The sequence below is a fragment of the Anopheles maculipalpis genome, chromosome 3RL, assembly GCF_943734695.1.
Source record: "Anopheles maculipalpis chromosome 3RL, idAnoMacuDA_375_x, whole genome shotgun sequence".
Lineage (NCBI taxonomy): Eukaryota > Metazoa > Arthropoda > Insecta > Diptera > Culicidae > Anopheles > Anopheles maculipalpis.
Window position 1 is genome coordinate 90,823,645 of NC_064872.1, and position 15,769 is coordinate 90,839,413.

Here is a 15,769-nt window from a genome sequence, read left to right on the forward strand (position 1 = left end):
TGTCTTGAATTGTAATAATTCTGAAACAATTCTCTATTATCAATTCTACAGAGCACAGTAACTCTGAATGGTGGTACGTTAAACGGTCTTGGTGCGAGGAGCGCGGTTTCGTCCGCCGGGAGTACCTGATGGACGCAGTCACCTATCCACAGTACGTACAGAAAACGTTGAACGAGAAGATCGACAAGCTGCCGGTGTTCGAGAAACCAGGCCCTGGTGAGAAGCCGCTCGCTCCGAAGATTATCGAGAAGCTGCAACCGATCACCACTCAGGATGGTTATACGGTGCAGTTCGAGTGCAAGGTCGAAGGATTCCCGAGACCCTCCATCACCTGGTTCCGTCAGACGGCCGTCATTAAACCGTCGCAAGACTTCCAGATCTACTACGACGATGATAACGTGGCCACGCTGATCATCCGCGAAGTTTTCCCAGAAGATGCTGGTACATTCACGTGTGTCGCGAAGAACATAGCTGGCTTTGCTTCTAGTGCAACCGAACTGGTCGTTGATTCGTTCAGCTCGGATCACGGATCGGACGTTGCCACGCTATCGCGCAAGAGCATGTCTCGTGAGTCATCGCTAGCCGACATTCTCGAAGGCATCCCGCCGACTTTCTCACGCAAACCGAAGGCACAGTACGTCGATGCGGGCACTGATGTGCTGCTAGAGTGTCGTCTCGTGGCGGTACCAGAACCGGATATTCTCTGGTACTACAACGGGGTGGAGATAGAGAGCAAGGACAATGTGCAGGTTGTTGTCGAGTCGGATATGCACATGTACTGCACGGTGGTTCACATCAAAGGCATCGACAAGGTACAGGAAGGTTCGTACCAGGTGGTCGCACGTAACCGTGAAGGTGAGTCGTCCCTGGACATCATGGTCAAGGTGAAGACGGGAGTGCAAGAGCCGCCTCAGATTTTGGAACCGCTCAAGAGCATGACGATCCGCCAGGGCGAGACAGTAATTCTGTCCACGCAGATCGTCGGCAATCCAGCACCGGAAGTACAGTGGTTCAAGAATGGTGTTGCATTGGACGTACCTACGCAAGCCGATCGTAACATGTACACCGTAACGCTAGTGGCACCAACACACGACAATGCTGGCGAGTACACGGTTAAGGCAAAGAACCCTGCTGGAAGCGTCGAAACGAGTGCCTTCCTTACGGTGGACGAGTCCAACGTTGGTAATCCACAGGCGCCACTCTTCTTGGAACGTTTCGAAGAGCAGAGTGTACCACAAGGTGCTACGATCAAGCTGCCGGCAAGAGTGACGGGTAATCCAGTGCCGGAGATCCTTTGGCTGCGCAACAATAATACGCTGCTACCGTCCAAACGCGTCAAGCAGGCGTACGACGGCGAAAGCATTGAGTTGTTGATCAACAACGCAGATTCCGAACAGGACTCTGGTAACTACAAGTGTATCGCTTCCAATACGATCGGTAAGGCATCGCATGGTGCACGCGTTACTGTGGAGGTCGACAAGGTTACATTCACGAAGAAGCTCAAGAAGACAATCACGGTGGAGGAAAGTAAGGCGGTTACACTGGAGTGTGAAACTTCACATACCGTTTCCACCAAATGGTTCCACAACGGCAAAGAGCTCAGTGGAATGGATCATCGTATGATCGTGCAGGAGGGTAAGGTGCACAAACTTAACATTAAGAACCCAACAATCAACGACACGGGTGTGTACCGCTGTACGGTTAAGGATCAACAGACCGAATGTACTCTTACCGTCATTGAGGCCAAGCCCGAGTTCCTGCGTAAACTTGAGGATGTCGAAACGAAGGAGAAAGAGCACGCCGTGTTGGAGGTTGAAATTACCTCCGAGACTGCAGACGTCACGTGGTATAAGGAAGGCCGCAAGCTGGTCGAAACCACCGGCAAGTATGAGTTCTCGAAGAAGGGTAAATCGCGTGTGCTCTTCGTACGTAACACTTCAGTGCACGACGAAGGCGAATACACCTGTGCGCTGGCTGATCAGGAATGTTCGGCCGAGGTGTCGGTAATTGAGCTTCCACCGGAGATCATCAGTGCACCACGCGATGTTACCGTAGCTCGTGGCGAAGACGCCATCTTCGAGCTGGAGCTTACCAAGGGTGATGCACTGGTTCGTTGGTACCGCAACGAGGATGAACTGTCGTTCAATGGACACGTGCAGTTAACGATCGACGGTAAGCGACAGACGCTCAAGATTAACAAGACGGTCGATGCGGACGCCGGCGAGTATACGTGCGTGGTAGGTGAACAGCGTGCCAAGGCTCGGCTCACTGTAGAGAAGCCGGTCGTCGATTTTGTACGCCGCCTGCCAGAGGTTACCCTCACCACGCGCGACAATGACGCCGTGTTCAGTGTGGAACTTTCCGAGTCAGCCGATGTGGTGTGGTATCGCCACAGCAAGATCATAACTGCCTCCAGCAAGTACGAGCTCATTGTGGAGAAAAACATTCGCAAGCTAATCGTCAAGAACACCGTCGAGGAGGATGAGGATGAGTACACGTGTACCGTATCGAATGCTAAAACTTCTTCCAAGCTGAAGGTCGAAATCATCAAGGTTGCTCCGACAATCTTCGAGGACGGTCCACGAGCGTTTGTCATTCGCAAGGATGAAGACGTTACGTTCAGTGTGAAGTTTAACGCCACACCAAAGCCTGAAGCGGAATGGCGCGTCAACAAGCGAGTCATCATTCCTTCGGTCAAATTCGTCTCGACCGTTACCGAGGAGACCGCTAGCTTGACGATAAAGCGTGCGGCTGAGGTCGATGCTGGAGAGTTCATGCTGAAGCTGACGAATGAGTGCGGTGATGCCAGCGCTATCTTTACGCTTGTCATCAAAAGTGAGTTTTTGACCCAGTACGTTTGCGTTGCCAGTAAAACTAACAATGTATTGAACCGTTTTCAGAACAACCGGGAGCTCCAGAAACACCGGAAGCGACGCTCATTACGGACGATTCCATTACACTGTTCTGGAAGGCACCGAGCGACGATGGAAACAGCCCAATCACGCAGTACGTGCTTGAGTACCAGCAAAACAACCAGCAGAAGTAAGTGCCAGCAGTTACTGAAAGGGAGTTGTACTACAATATCTAAAATTTTGGATATTTCTTTCTTTCTTTTCCAGATGGACCGAGATTACAAACATTACCGAAACGACTACAACCGTGACGAAGCTGACAAAGAATTCCGAGTACACATTCCGTGTCACAGCCGTCAACGAGGTGGGCAAGGGTCCGGCATCGCCGAACTCGCCCTACTACAAGATTGTGGCACCGATTCAGAAGGAAGCTCCAACGGTAAGCGAGCACCTGAAGGATGTGCACGTCGGTCTTGGCCAGTCCGTCACACTGAACTGCATCGTGACGGGTGTACCCGTACCGGATGTCGCCTGGTTCCGCAATGGACAACCGCTCAAGCAGGACGTTGTATCGTACGAGAACGGTTCTGCAAAATATCAGATTAAATCGACCACCATTGAGAGTGGCGCCATGTACACGTGCCGTGCTACCAACGAGGTGGGCAGTGTTGAGAGCAGCTGTCAAGTTGTGATCGAGGAAAAACCGACGCTAACCGTAGAGAAGAAGCAGATCGTGCAGAAGCTGCGTGTAGGCGATGAGTGGAAGGTTGTGGCCGAATTTACCGGCTATCCGGCACCGGAGCTGATCTGGTATCGGGAGGAGGAGCAGCTGACTTCCACTGCCGAGCACACGTTCGTCACCGTTGGTCAATCGTCGACCATTGTAATCGGTTCGTTGGATCGCTCACACACGGGCAAGTACACAGTGGAGGCGCGTAATTCTGCCGGTTCGGCAACGGTCGAGCTAACGCTGAAGGTGATCGACAAGCCGAGCAAACCGGAGGGACCAATCGTGGTGCGCGAACTTAGCCCCGAGGCAGTGGTCATCGAGTGGAAACCACCATCCGATGATGGTGGTTTGGAAATTTCGCAATTCACCATCGAGAAGTGTGACGATGCGAACAAGAACGCCTGGATCAAGGTGGCGGATGTACAGCGTAACATCAAGTCTTACTGCATCCAGAAGCTACTCGATAGCACACAGTACCACTTCCGCGTCATTGCCCAGAACCCGGTCGGTTGTTCTGAACCGCTGGAGAGTGCGACGGTAAAGATCCAGCAAACGATCGAAGCGCCATCGCAACCGCGTGGCCCCATTGAGACATCGGGCATGACAAGCAACTCATTCACGCTTATGTGGCAACCATCGGAATCGAACGGTGGCAGCAAGATCACTGAGTATGTTGTCGAGGTAAAGGAAGCGAAGAAGAAGGTATGGAAGGTGGCTGGATCAACCAACTCCTCCGATACTTCACTACTGATCGAGAATCTTGCAATGAACAAGGCGTACGACTTTAAGATTACCGCCCATAACAAGGTTGGCGCGAGTGAACCACTTCAGACGGTGGAATCCATTGTGGCCGGAAAGGAAATCAGTAAGTATGATGAACTAACGAATACCAGAGATCTTATGCATTGTGTGCTAATGATTGTCTAGTGGCCTTGGCTTGTTTGTAACAATTGTCCCACGTACAATGTCCTTAAATTAGAACAACCATTAGAATCATTTCATCTAAAGAAATTAAACAAGAAACATCGTATACATCATTCTATCAGAAATTTGAACCTACTGACCACCTCTCTAGCCGACTCTAAACCACAAAATGTAAACCTCTTTGACCCACTGACCCACTGACACTCAACAAAAACAAGCAAATGCAACTAAAATTACTCACAATTCAAAATTTACTCCGAACTTAAGACATCTGAAACCACAAAGTTTCTAACTTTATTCTCAACACTTTCACACGATTCAAATCGTCCACATCGAACTTGTCCTCATGTGCCACGTGTGTCAACAACACTACAACTACAGCTCCACCATCTGCACCAAGAAATCTGCGCATCACAAACGTCACCAGCAAGAGCGTGAAGCTCGAATGGCAACAACCGGAAACGAACGGAGGTTCCGACGTGACTGGATACATAATCGAGAAGCGACTGACAACTGCACAGCAGTGGACCAAGATCAAGACGCTCGAGTCCAACTGTTTGTCGTACTGTGTGGATAATATGAAGGAAAAGACTCAGCTGGTGTTTAGGATATTTGCGGAGAATGCGGTCGGACTAAGTTCGCCCACCGTGTCGGAGAGCGTTGTGTTAAAGACACATGCCAGTAAGATACCAACCTATCCACATTTTATATACTACCTTTCTCTTTGTCTCTATGTTCTATATGCTATCTCATCTTGCATACGTTTCTGTTCTTAATTTTCTTGACTGTCCTCTTTCTTTAAACCGACTTCGAAATGGAATTGAACTGACGATCTCTTTTTTTCCTCGCCCGTAGCTGTTCCGTCTCCACCAACTGGTCCACTAGAGGTACGCTACCTGGGACCTAACATCAACATCGTAGAGTGGGGCATTCCAGAGTCGGACGGTGGTGCACCGATCGAGGGCTACAATATCGCCATCCGCAACGCGAAGAAAACGATGTGGATGGAAGTTGGGCGCGTTGCGGCTGACTGTCAATCCTTCAACATTAAGGATCTGCAGGAAAGCGAAGACTACCTGATCCGCATCATGGCTCGCAACGAGGTCGGCATCAGTGATCCGCTAGAATCGGAGGAACCGTACACTGTACAGCTCGGTGCTGGTGAGTATCGACTTGTGTTCTTGTCCGAGATGGTCCTTGTTCATGATGCCGATCGTCCCAATCGTTACAGCTCCGGATGATGTACATGATGAAACAACGCGAGACTTCTCAGAACCGACCGGCACCAACACTTCGTCCTGGCTACGGGAACACAACATGACGGCAGACATTAACAGCTACGCTCGCCATAAGCTTCTGAGGCGAAGTGAATATTTCTTCAAACTATGGGTCAACGCGAAGAATCTCTTCAAGTAAAGAGAGCGCACCCCAGTTACAACTTTCCCATAAAAACTATCGTCAGCCGCTACATATTAGACGGCGCTGACGTAGATGTATATTGCTGCTAATGATTAGATGAGGAGAAGTGGTGACACGATAGACGCAACCCTTCAATTAACCTTACAATTTTGTTCATCCGGATGTGATGAACACACGTTCCATGCTTCTCAACCCAGATCATACTGGTGGGACCGTTCAACCGTTATTAAACGCTATGTGCATGTGTGTATAAATGTTGCTCAAACCCGAAGATGTCTATATACGAACGTCCTATGCTACCCTTGCGTCCCAACCTGTCCCAAAATAAAAGAAACTCAACAATAGGTCGGGGAAAAACTGTAAGAATCTTCATGGAACTGTGATACAAGAGCAAATTAAAGCAACAGCAGTGAATCTGTCCCAACGGAGGACAGGCCGTACTATTGCACGACATATGTAGAAACTTGAGATGAAGCGAAAAATGGTAAGGCGAAGGCACACTCTCACACTACTGTGCACACAGCATCACCTTATCCACTATCCCCGGAGGTGAAGCTCCTTGTGCATGGAGTGGGGGGGGGGGGGGAGTGATTAGACGCTTACTATAATCGTATAAATGTATAGATGATTAGAGGAAAACAACACAACACTCGACTAATTTTCGCCGGTATAATGCGCCGGCAACGACAACGCAGCAACACGACAGGGCAACGAGCAGGACCTATCTGCTGCCTGGCTGCGTTGGAACACATTTGTACTGCTTCGTACTGCTACTGCTACTCCACTGGACTGCATGGTCCCATCGAATTCAATTTCTCGCGTCCGAAGGGGGATAACATTGGTGCGAATGTTATCCCTCATCGGGCCGGGTTTGGAATTAGGCCAGGGGCTAAGCGAGAGCAAAACAAAAAAACAAAACTAACGAATCAATACGGAAAAGCATAAAATCCGAGACGAGAACAACTCTACTTTCTTTATCAAATTTATCTATCTGATCTAATGTTGAATTCTTAAACGACCACAGTAAGGGGGAAACATTGAACAAAGGAAACACAGAAAGCAGGAACGGGAGAGAGATGGTTTATTTGAAACGAATGTTTTCTATTTCTGTCATGTTTATATTTTCGTTGAAGAACCAAAGCAAAACGCTATTATAGCATGTTGAAACGATTTTTACACTGTGTGTTGAATAAAATATTTTTTTAAACTATTATTCAAAGGAGGTTGTCCTGATTTTAACGCGTTCATAAGAAAGAGTCACCGAATCGGGTAGATTGCATAATTTCAGGCGATCAGTAATCTTCTTGACCATCATTTAACGCTACGAGAGCGCAGTTAAAAACTTCTCTTTACTCATCATATTACAATCCATTCGCTTCGTCTCACTACAATCACAGAAGGTCGTGATGACATGACACATGACGAAGAGTTCATGCCGAAGAGGGATTTCCCACACGCCCAACACCAGGTTCGTCAAAGTGGTAAACATTCAACCGGCAATTGCTAGCTTACGTGACTTGCACCACTAACCTACTCCGACACATCGACCCACCCGCCCAACGATATCGTACTACTTGACTGCTTATCCACCTGTTGCGCAACCGCACACACACACACACAACCACAAACCCACGGAGGCGTGTGACCCAAATCGAAGAAGTTCAATGTCACGCACGAAAATCGAGCAAAATTCCTCGCCCACACAGCGATGTACCGATACGGATTGATAGTTGGTGTTGTTGCACTATTTGTACAGCACATTATCACCTTTGGTTTTGGTCCTGGGCACCGGTGTGCATCATGCTCATGCTCGTGGTTATGCGGCGCGCTAATAGTGTGGCAATTATTGCATAATATGCTTCGCGCGCTGGTTCACAGCCCGCTTTTTTGCGTGCGGTATTTGGTAGCTAACCACAGATGCATACACACCGTCTCGCTCTCTCTCTCTCTCTCTTTCTCCGAAGCGCGCGATCGAACGTGCACGTAGGCAAACAGGCACGGGGAGAAGGTTAATCGAAAAATTTTCAATTAAATCAACAACCTGCCCACCAAATCGACCCATTCGCTCCCCTCTCGCTAGTGGTTCAATTTTAGCATTCTTCTTGCTGCTTCATTGTCCCATCTAATAGCGAGTGCCCGCACGAGACGGGCAGCGTTGAAGCGTAGTAGCATCAATCCACCTTTTGACTAAACACCAAACAAAACTACTTAAGCACATCGTTCGCATGAAGACGAGTGTTGGCGAAAGGCGAAAAATAGCTCAGACTTGTCAGCCAATCCATTACATAAGCGGGCGTACAACAACAATATAATCTGTGTCATAATGCGCGGACCAATCGTGTATTAAACTGATAGGGCCCCATTCGTCGACGTCGTACAGGGGAGGACACCCCACACTCGCCACTCTTCAGACAGTGCGTTTATTATATGCATAATTTGTTCGACACGGTGTGGTGAGGATTTTTGTTTTTTCGCTTCTTCGTCATCTTTCCCAACCGAATGTTTTAGGTCGATGTACAGTTTAGGAGACGATGCGATGTAAACGGGTAAGCAATGATTTAACAACTCCTTCTTTTACATGCTTACAATTGCTTCACTTGTAACCCACTTTTCGATAAACCGTTGATTGATTGTTTTGCTTTTTTTCTTCTTCTTGTCTTGTTATTATGTTGTGTTTTGTTTTATTTTTGTGTTATGTTTCGAAGGGGTTTCATATTTATGGATAATTCATGCCACAAATTAAATATTCATTACTACTTATTCTTCAAGGTTCCATCCCATACATAGAGGCTGAATAAACATATTGCATACCTTCAGGCGTGTACAAATTCGTCTGTAACACATTACAGAAAAAGGACTGCAACCACCTTCCTTAACGACATACACAAACAAGTGCTTGCTGCACAGAAAAAAGAAATTAACTGATGATTCAACAGTCTGCCTCTTAAATTGCCATTATCAATAGATGATTTACCACCATAATAGGGGTGACATTTTTGCCTCCATCCCAAGACTTCCTAGAAGTTAGATAACCTGACTCTCTTACTGAAGCCACCCCTTAAAGCACGCTCGTTAGGCGCATCAAATTGCTCAACCCGCCAACATGGGGAAGGCGCGCTATATTCTGAGCGCGCAAACAAATTCCCTCATTCGCGCTCTTTCACACGATCCAGATTTCGTTTGGTGAATTCGAACGAGATTGTTGGAGATCACGAAAGTACACCGCTAGTACTTGTGTAGACAACGACAATAAACAGGGAAAAAACAGATCGTCATCATCGTCGAGGTCGTTTTGTTTGGGTGCTACTTTAAAGCTTGGTTAGGTCTGCGAGGGAGCGCTCCAAGATACCTCTCTCGGGCATGCTGGACCGGTCCGAAGGATTGGCTCAATCTGCAAGCAAGTACACATGTTACTCAACCGGCTTCTCCCACCTAGATGTGGAGGGTTGTAGCGAACTGTGTCGTAGGTTGCTCACAAAGGGGGACGACTAAACGTGCTAGCAAGACCTACCGACCGACTGACTGAACTAAGAAAAAAAAAGGCTCCAAAACAGTAGGGCGAATATGCGAGAAAGACCAACCATTACTTGAAGTATGAACTCACCCACCCAATCGAAGCAGTAACCCCTAACCCAATGCGTACCGTTTACAGTGCAGGGTGAAAGATTAAGTTCCATTATGCGCTTTTAAAATATCCCCGAATTAACTTCCCGCTTCTAGAATGTGCCAAATTATTAAACAAACGATCACACATGCGCAAACTAACACTAGTGCACCAAATGTTTTATCCACCACTGTACTTACACTTTCATCCACAGTCGCCATCGAAGGTGGCTGCGGCTGCACATGGAGTGCATGCGAGCATACCTTGGCGATAGGCGTCCCCCCCATATGCACTATTGCTGCGGTTGGCTGATGTGGGAACAAGCCCCACCGAATAGAAGAGGAAGAAGAAGAAGAAAAGGCAGGCAACAACAAAACAAGCCTCTCATAAAAGCTCTCCGCTCCAAACGCCTCGGTTTCTCCCCTTCCAGCAGCAGCAACAGCGTTTCAATGGGCAGCAGCATTACATCAAAAGACTTGCGCGAGAGAGCAAAGCGACGAACCTTTCCCGCTTCTTCTTACTGCGTTGCTTTTACTCTGTTTTCGGTTTCGTTGCGCTGGTTTCGGGGCACACAGCGGCACCGTACCGTAGTCAGTATCCACTTGGCCAACGGTGCCACCAGACGCATAAACGCATAAGCGCGAACGGTCAAACTTTAAGGCGCATTTTCCCTTCGCATAACGACGATTTAGACGCGGACAGTGGTGCAAACGACGATCCTGCTGCTTTATCTTTCTGCTTTTAAGCAAGTGGGTTTTTTTAACGTGCTTGTGTGTGTGTGTATGTGTGCGAGAGTTAGTGCCGCGAATCAGATAACCTGACCTGATAAGTGGGATTGCATTATTTTGCAGCCGGTAATGACGACGACGCAGCCAATGCTTACATAAACTAGTGACAGATATTTGCATCTGCGTGGAGCGAAAGGTGAAGGAAAACAAACTCGTGCAGAAACCAAACAAAACCCACCAGTGATCTCATCAGCCGGGATTGCGTTATTTCCTGTCACCCAAAACCTCAGTGTGCCTTTTTTTTTTTTTGTTTAAACCAGTGCTGATTGGTGGCGCCAGTAGTGTTCTTGTGCGTATTCGTAGACAAATACATCCCGTGTTGCCATTAACGATGAAGCTGCTCAACATACTACCGGTCGCTGCCTACTTTTTCCTCTTCGTTCTACTCTCCTCAAGCGACTTCAACGAGCGAAGATCATTGGTGCAAGCTCAGGAGCCACTGTTCGAGCTGCCGGTTCAGCTGATCGGCTTCCCCGTGATCATTCTCTCCGTTCGATTGGCAAACTTTGCTAAAAAACTTGCCTACTCACTAAACCCAAGTAAGTAACGCCACTCCGCCACGGAAGGTCATCGCACGCGATAGAACAATAGACAGCGTGATCTACACGCTTCGATGCCTCGCCTGCGGTCGTGTAATTGCCCCTGAGGTTAGAGGTTCGCATTTCAGACTCTTGTAAGGACATTTTTTGTTAACGCACCGTGTCAGTAGTGCACGCCAAATTTAAGCGCTGTAAGGTTAGCACTAATTAAGCACGAACAGCTTGTTGAAAATAGAAATCTAATCAAACGCGGCCTTAGGGACGAGCTGAAAAAGACCAGCTTTTCCTTGAAGTTGCCAGTGGTGCCCTTTTTGTGTATAAACTAGCACCAAAACAAGCACTAATCATGTTCAGAACCACTTTCGGTATCTTGGGCATTGCATCAGCAGATGCTACAATCGATCAAACAATTTCTGACATCTCACCTTGTCCTCAAGGTAAACCGGCGATCCTCGATACGCATCTCATATCGCCGATGATGGCTTATTCAATAGTCGAATCTCTCTATCATCGTCCACTTCACATTTCCAGTTTTAAAGCGCACAGTCTTCTGTCCACTCTGCTCTTATATATTAGCTTTATTTTGAACTTTTACCGGCCATTATAAATAGCAACAGCGTTCAGGAGAAGCAAGAAACTATTTTGGGGGTTTCGTGTTTGCCTCACTGACTTACTGCGCCGAAGGAGCCCAACCGAGGTTGACCACTTGACCCACATTTTGATGGCTTCACAAGATGCGCACAAGCAAAAAAAAACCACACACGCACACACAAAAACGATCGCTCATCTCACTTACTTACGCTTTTCTTCGCGGTACATACGGCGCATCGTGGTAAATTTAAACAGCAGCTACAACAACAAAAAGGCGATTTGTTTGCGGTTGGTCGCGCCGCCTGCAGGAGGGGAGTTTCGGTTCGTGGACGAAACTTCGAGTCCCGTTGCAGCGAAATGACATGCGGTAGATCGCGATAATGATGCATCGATTCCGCGTGCTCCACGAACCGTTGCCAGTGAGCTGGGCGTGTGCCGGGTTTTTTTTTTTCGAAGCCATATTTTGAAACTCACCTTCGTCCGTGCAAACTGGAGAGCGGTCGTTGATGGTTCGAAACATTTTACCGTAAATTTTTTTTATTTTCGTACCGTACGCAGGAAGCGAGCCATTTCGGTCAGCCAGCCTCTGATATGACCCGACTGCGTGGCCTTATTTTGCCCCTTGTCGAGAGCGATGATGAAAACCGATGAAACATGTGCATACTCTGTTTGGATGTGTGTTTGTATGCCTCATACTGAGACATGGTTCCGCGCAAGAGTGGAACAAAAAACTCGTTAAAATATTTCACTGACCAGTTGTGAGGAGTAATAACTGTAAATCGGCACACAACACCCTGTGTAATGATCCCGAGAGTTCCCAAGGGTGTGAATTGAACCCCTGTCGAGAGTCCACAGCCGAAAGTAACGGAAGGTCGTCCGGTAGTTGGGCAATTTGCTTTTCTTTTATTTGTGGGCCCAATTACTCAGCACAGGGAAACGGATTCCTGGAATGGAGCAAATAAGGGTAGGAGAACGAATTTTTGTGAAGTCTCGTTTGTGGTGGAGTGTGTCCTTCTGCAACTCACGGTCAGTTGACAGCCATAAGTAGGAGGAAGCTTAATGGGATGTTTTATTTTTCATTGGAGGAGCTAAGACCGCCATGTCAGGGTCTTTAAAAGCTTCAAGGTGGGTTGAAGGTAGGGCACTAAAGGACTACTACACCAGAAGGTCTTCGTCCGACCTTTCTGGCTTCTATGACTTACTTCAATTGTTGGTTTAATACAAGGGATAACGATCCAAATGAGTTTTGATAGCTAAGTTATTATGCATGAAAGATCAGTTCGGTTAGTACTATATCAAGACGAATCCCCCAATCGGAGTTGATGACTTGGCATGGTTTACACATACTTGCGATGCGACTTGAATGAAGACTTCTCTACTTAAGATAGCTAAAGTTTATACCGAACATTCCGGATCGATTACGGGGACAATAGTATCTCCTTTTCATCGGACACTCACTGGAGTTGAAATTCCATTCCCTGGAGGCAGAGTAAAAAATTGGATCCATTAATCGTGCTACCGCCGGTGGTTTTTGCAACATTTTTTTTACATTCTCCTAATGCCTTCGCTGTCGATCTGTCAATTATCGTCACCCATTAAGGCGCACAGGTGGCTCACTACAGGAAGCCTCTCTTTCCTACTCTCTCTCTCTCTCTCTCTCTCTCGCTCTCTCTCTCTCTCTCTCTCTCTCGCTCTCTCTCTCTCTCTCTCTCTCTCTCTCTCTCTCTCGCTATTCATTAATTCACCCGTTGAAAACTAAACGAAATCCACATCGCCGAGCATTACCGATCTTCCGATCGTCATTGAATTGGTTTCGCACACGTGACTTTAAGAAGGGCTAAGGTAAAGGAAAAGTGTAATAATGTGGAAAAAAATCAGTTGTCATTTCCTTATTGGCGCACAAAAATGGCCTTTTTTTGTTTTGTAAAAGAAAGTAAATCTAACAGCGCTTCACTACTCAGCGCGCTTCGAGGCGTTTTAACTAGCCAGCACTAATTTCTCCATTCCTGGTGGTGGGCTTTGTTCCTACTGCAACCCGGCCTACCCTATGTGGCGTATTTTGCTGCTCATTAAAACCGTTTGCATCGAATCTTCGAAGACCAAGAGCAAACGCAAGCGACAACAGCTGGCAACGCTGCTCAACCGAAAAGCATCACGTAATCGCATCAAAATAAAAGCGCATTGCATAAATATGCTTTAAACTCGATGCTCGAACTAAACTGTGTGAGTGTGGCACGACATTAGGAACAGCAGCATTGGTTTCGGAGTCAATTCCAAATTGGGCTTTTTTCCATCGTTTGGGTGGCTAAAACGCAATACATGCAGCGGAAAATGAAAGTGAATACACGCGGGGAATAAGCGGGGAGATGAGAAAAATGTAGAATTTCTTACCGGTTTAGGAAGAAATCAATCCAAAACTGGTTCGATCAACCTAGCATAGCTTAACGGAAATGTCTACAGGCCTTTGAACTTTTCATCAACTTGTTTCTCATCTTTGTCATTCTCCCCACAGAAACCTACCAATCTCGCAGCCGCCGAGAGACTCTGCATCCAGAGGAACTGTCACGACTAGCGATCGATGTGGTACAGGCCGAAAGGAAAATTCTTCACGAGTTCGGACCGAAAGCATGTATCGAGGAGGAACCGTGCCGTATTCATGCCGTCAGCAGTGCTCGTCTAGACAACTACCAACCGGACTGGGAGGACATTTTGAAGTAATTTAACGATGAATGCGAATTTTGATAACATTTCGCACATGATACGGTTATTAACTAGAGCATTTCCTTTCCATTTCATAGAAACTACAAATCGCAATCGAGTGGCATGAAACAGTGGTACCTGCTGTCCGTGTTCCTTGGCGATTACTTGCGGGACGTGCAGTTCTGCAAGCAACTGGCCAAGCGATTAGACTGCAATCGATACCAACGGCCGTTCCTGCGAGACTGAATCCCTAAATTGCGTATTCGTATTTGAGGGGGGAGGAAACGATAAGCGGGAATTACCCCGGTGTTTAGTTGTAAATTATTGCCTTGTACATAGTCCGAAAGCAATCGACCAATAAAGAGGAATCGTTTAGGTTTTAAGTGTATAGGAAATCAAATAAAAGGAATAAATACCTTTTACTGAAACTGATGATATGTTGCTCTCTGTATGTTTTGCAGATTGGCCGCTGGCAAAGGATGCGCGTAAGTTGATAAGAAGAATAAAGGTTAAGGTTTGATAGGAGCTCATATTTTGCAAAACTTGCAGCTCGGTTATCGACACACATAAACTATATACAAATATACACAAACACTAACCAATCCCATCTCGAGGGAGGGACAGAGAATGGACAAAAAAAGACACTTTTATTTACATCACACTCACTCACACTAATTAAAAAAACACTACTTCACTAATTGCACATAATTACTAGCTAAAACTAAAACACTCACGCATACGTGCCACAGCTTAAAACCAATTTCACCACACTGACGCTAAAGAACCGAATTTTGTCTCCAATCCTCGTGGTTACAGGAGATTACTTTTTCACGCATTTGAACAAACCCGGCGTGCCTGGAAAACCGAGACCACGTGGTCTCAGGACTTTTCTTTTTCTCTTCCATTTCAACAAAACAGGCCACTGACCCTCCGAGAGATATACCAAACCACGTGGTTCGGGGAGATTTCTTTTTCGCACGCATTTTCGACCATAGCACAAATGCTCACTTATCACACGCACTGATTAATCAGCAGGGCGCCTTAAGATCGCTGTTTATCGCCGATTAATTTTTTTCTTCTAACCATACCGAAACAACTAATTTAATGAGCGTAATCCAACCATTGACCGTCCAAAATCACAGCGCGCATCAAACGAATTGGTACATGCATTAAGCAAATCCTTATCTACATGCCATCTAGAATCACTTTCACTCACACTTGTTCACATCTAGCGATGTATTCATCTCCTTCCCCGTTCACCGATAAGAATGGCCATACGGAAACAATAATCGCCCACCCACACGTTGTTGGCAGAATCGGCACTCAACTTGATGTTACCTGTTCACCATTTTGTTTCGGAAAATGGTACACATGTTCTTTCGCTGCTACAGCTTTCGGGCGTTTAGAATATCTGCTATCAAGATAACCAGCCTGTAGCTCCTGTTTATTACAAGGGACAACGATTAGCACTTCCACCACAATGACTAAGCAGGATTAACACAAGTGATTTTAACTATAGCTTTTTCCGAACCAAGAGGTATTTGGTTTTTATACCCACAATAGGCAGGCCTGTTATGTTTTCACACGTTCACAGCGTAGCACAATCCCTCGTTACTAGACTA

At 46.8% G+C, this 15,769-nt stretch overlaps 2 protein-coding genes across 2 annotated transcripts in view; both read left to right on the forward strand.

The window, feature by feature from the left end:
• The window catches only part of LOC126563475 (titin), a 136,839-nt gene extending 130,876 nt beyond the window's left edge, over window positions 1-5,963 (forward strand). Inside the window, 6 exon segments of the mRNA XM_050220120.1 lie at window positions 52-2,835; window positions 2,901-3,042; window positions 3,120-4,447; window positions 4,888-5,187; window positions 5,362-5,667; window positions 5,738-5,963. Of these exon segments, the coding sequence (XP_050076077.1) occupies window positions 52-2,835; window positions 2,901-3,042; window positions 3,120-4,447; window positions 4,888-5,187; window positions 5,362-5,667; window positions 5,738-5,922 (5,045 nt within the window). The 3' untranslated portion in view covers window positions 5,923-5,963.
• Window positions 5,964-10,613: 4,650 nt separating this feature from the next.
• On the forward strand, window positions 10,614-14,393 carry LOC126563091 (uncharacterized). Its single transcript, XM_050219706.1, has 3 exons — window positions 10,614-10,856; window positions 13,960-14,161; window positions 14,246-14,393. Exons 1-3 carry the CDS (start codon window positions 10,649-10,651, stop codon window positions 14,391-14,393), a joined length of 558 nt encoding a protein of 185 aa, XP_050075663.1. The 5' UTR covers window positions 10,614-10,648.
• The last annotated feature ends 1,376 nt before the right edge of the window (window positions 14,394-15,769 follow it).

Excerpts from the sequence above, each read along its gene's own strand:
- LOC126563091 (XM_050219706.1), top strand. The coding sequence starts at position 10,649 with ATGAAGCTGCTCAACATACTACCGGTCGCTGCCTACTTTTTCCTCTTC. Across the intron at positions 10,857-13,959 it reads TGCCTACTCACTAAACCCAA|AAACCTACCAATCTCGCAGC; the intron begins GTAAGTAACGCC and ends TTCTCCCCACAG. Across the intron at positions 14,162-14,245 it reads GACTGGGAGGACATTTTGAA|AAACTACAAATCGCAATCGA; the intron begins GTAATTTAACGA and ends TCCATTTCATAG.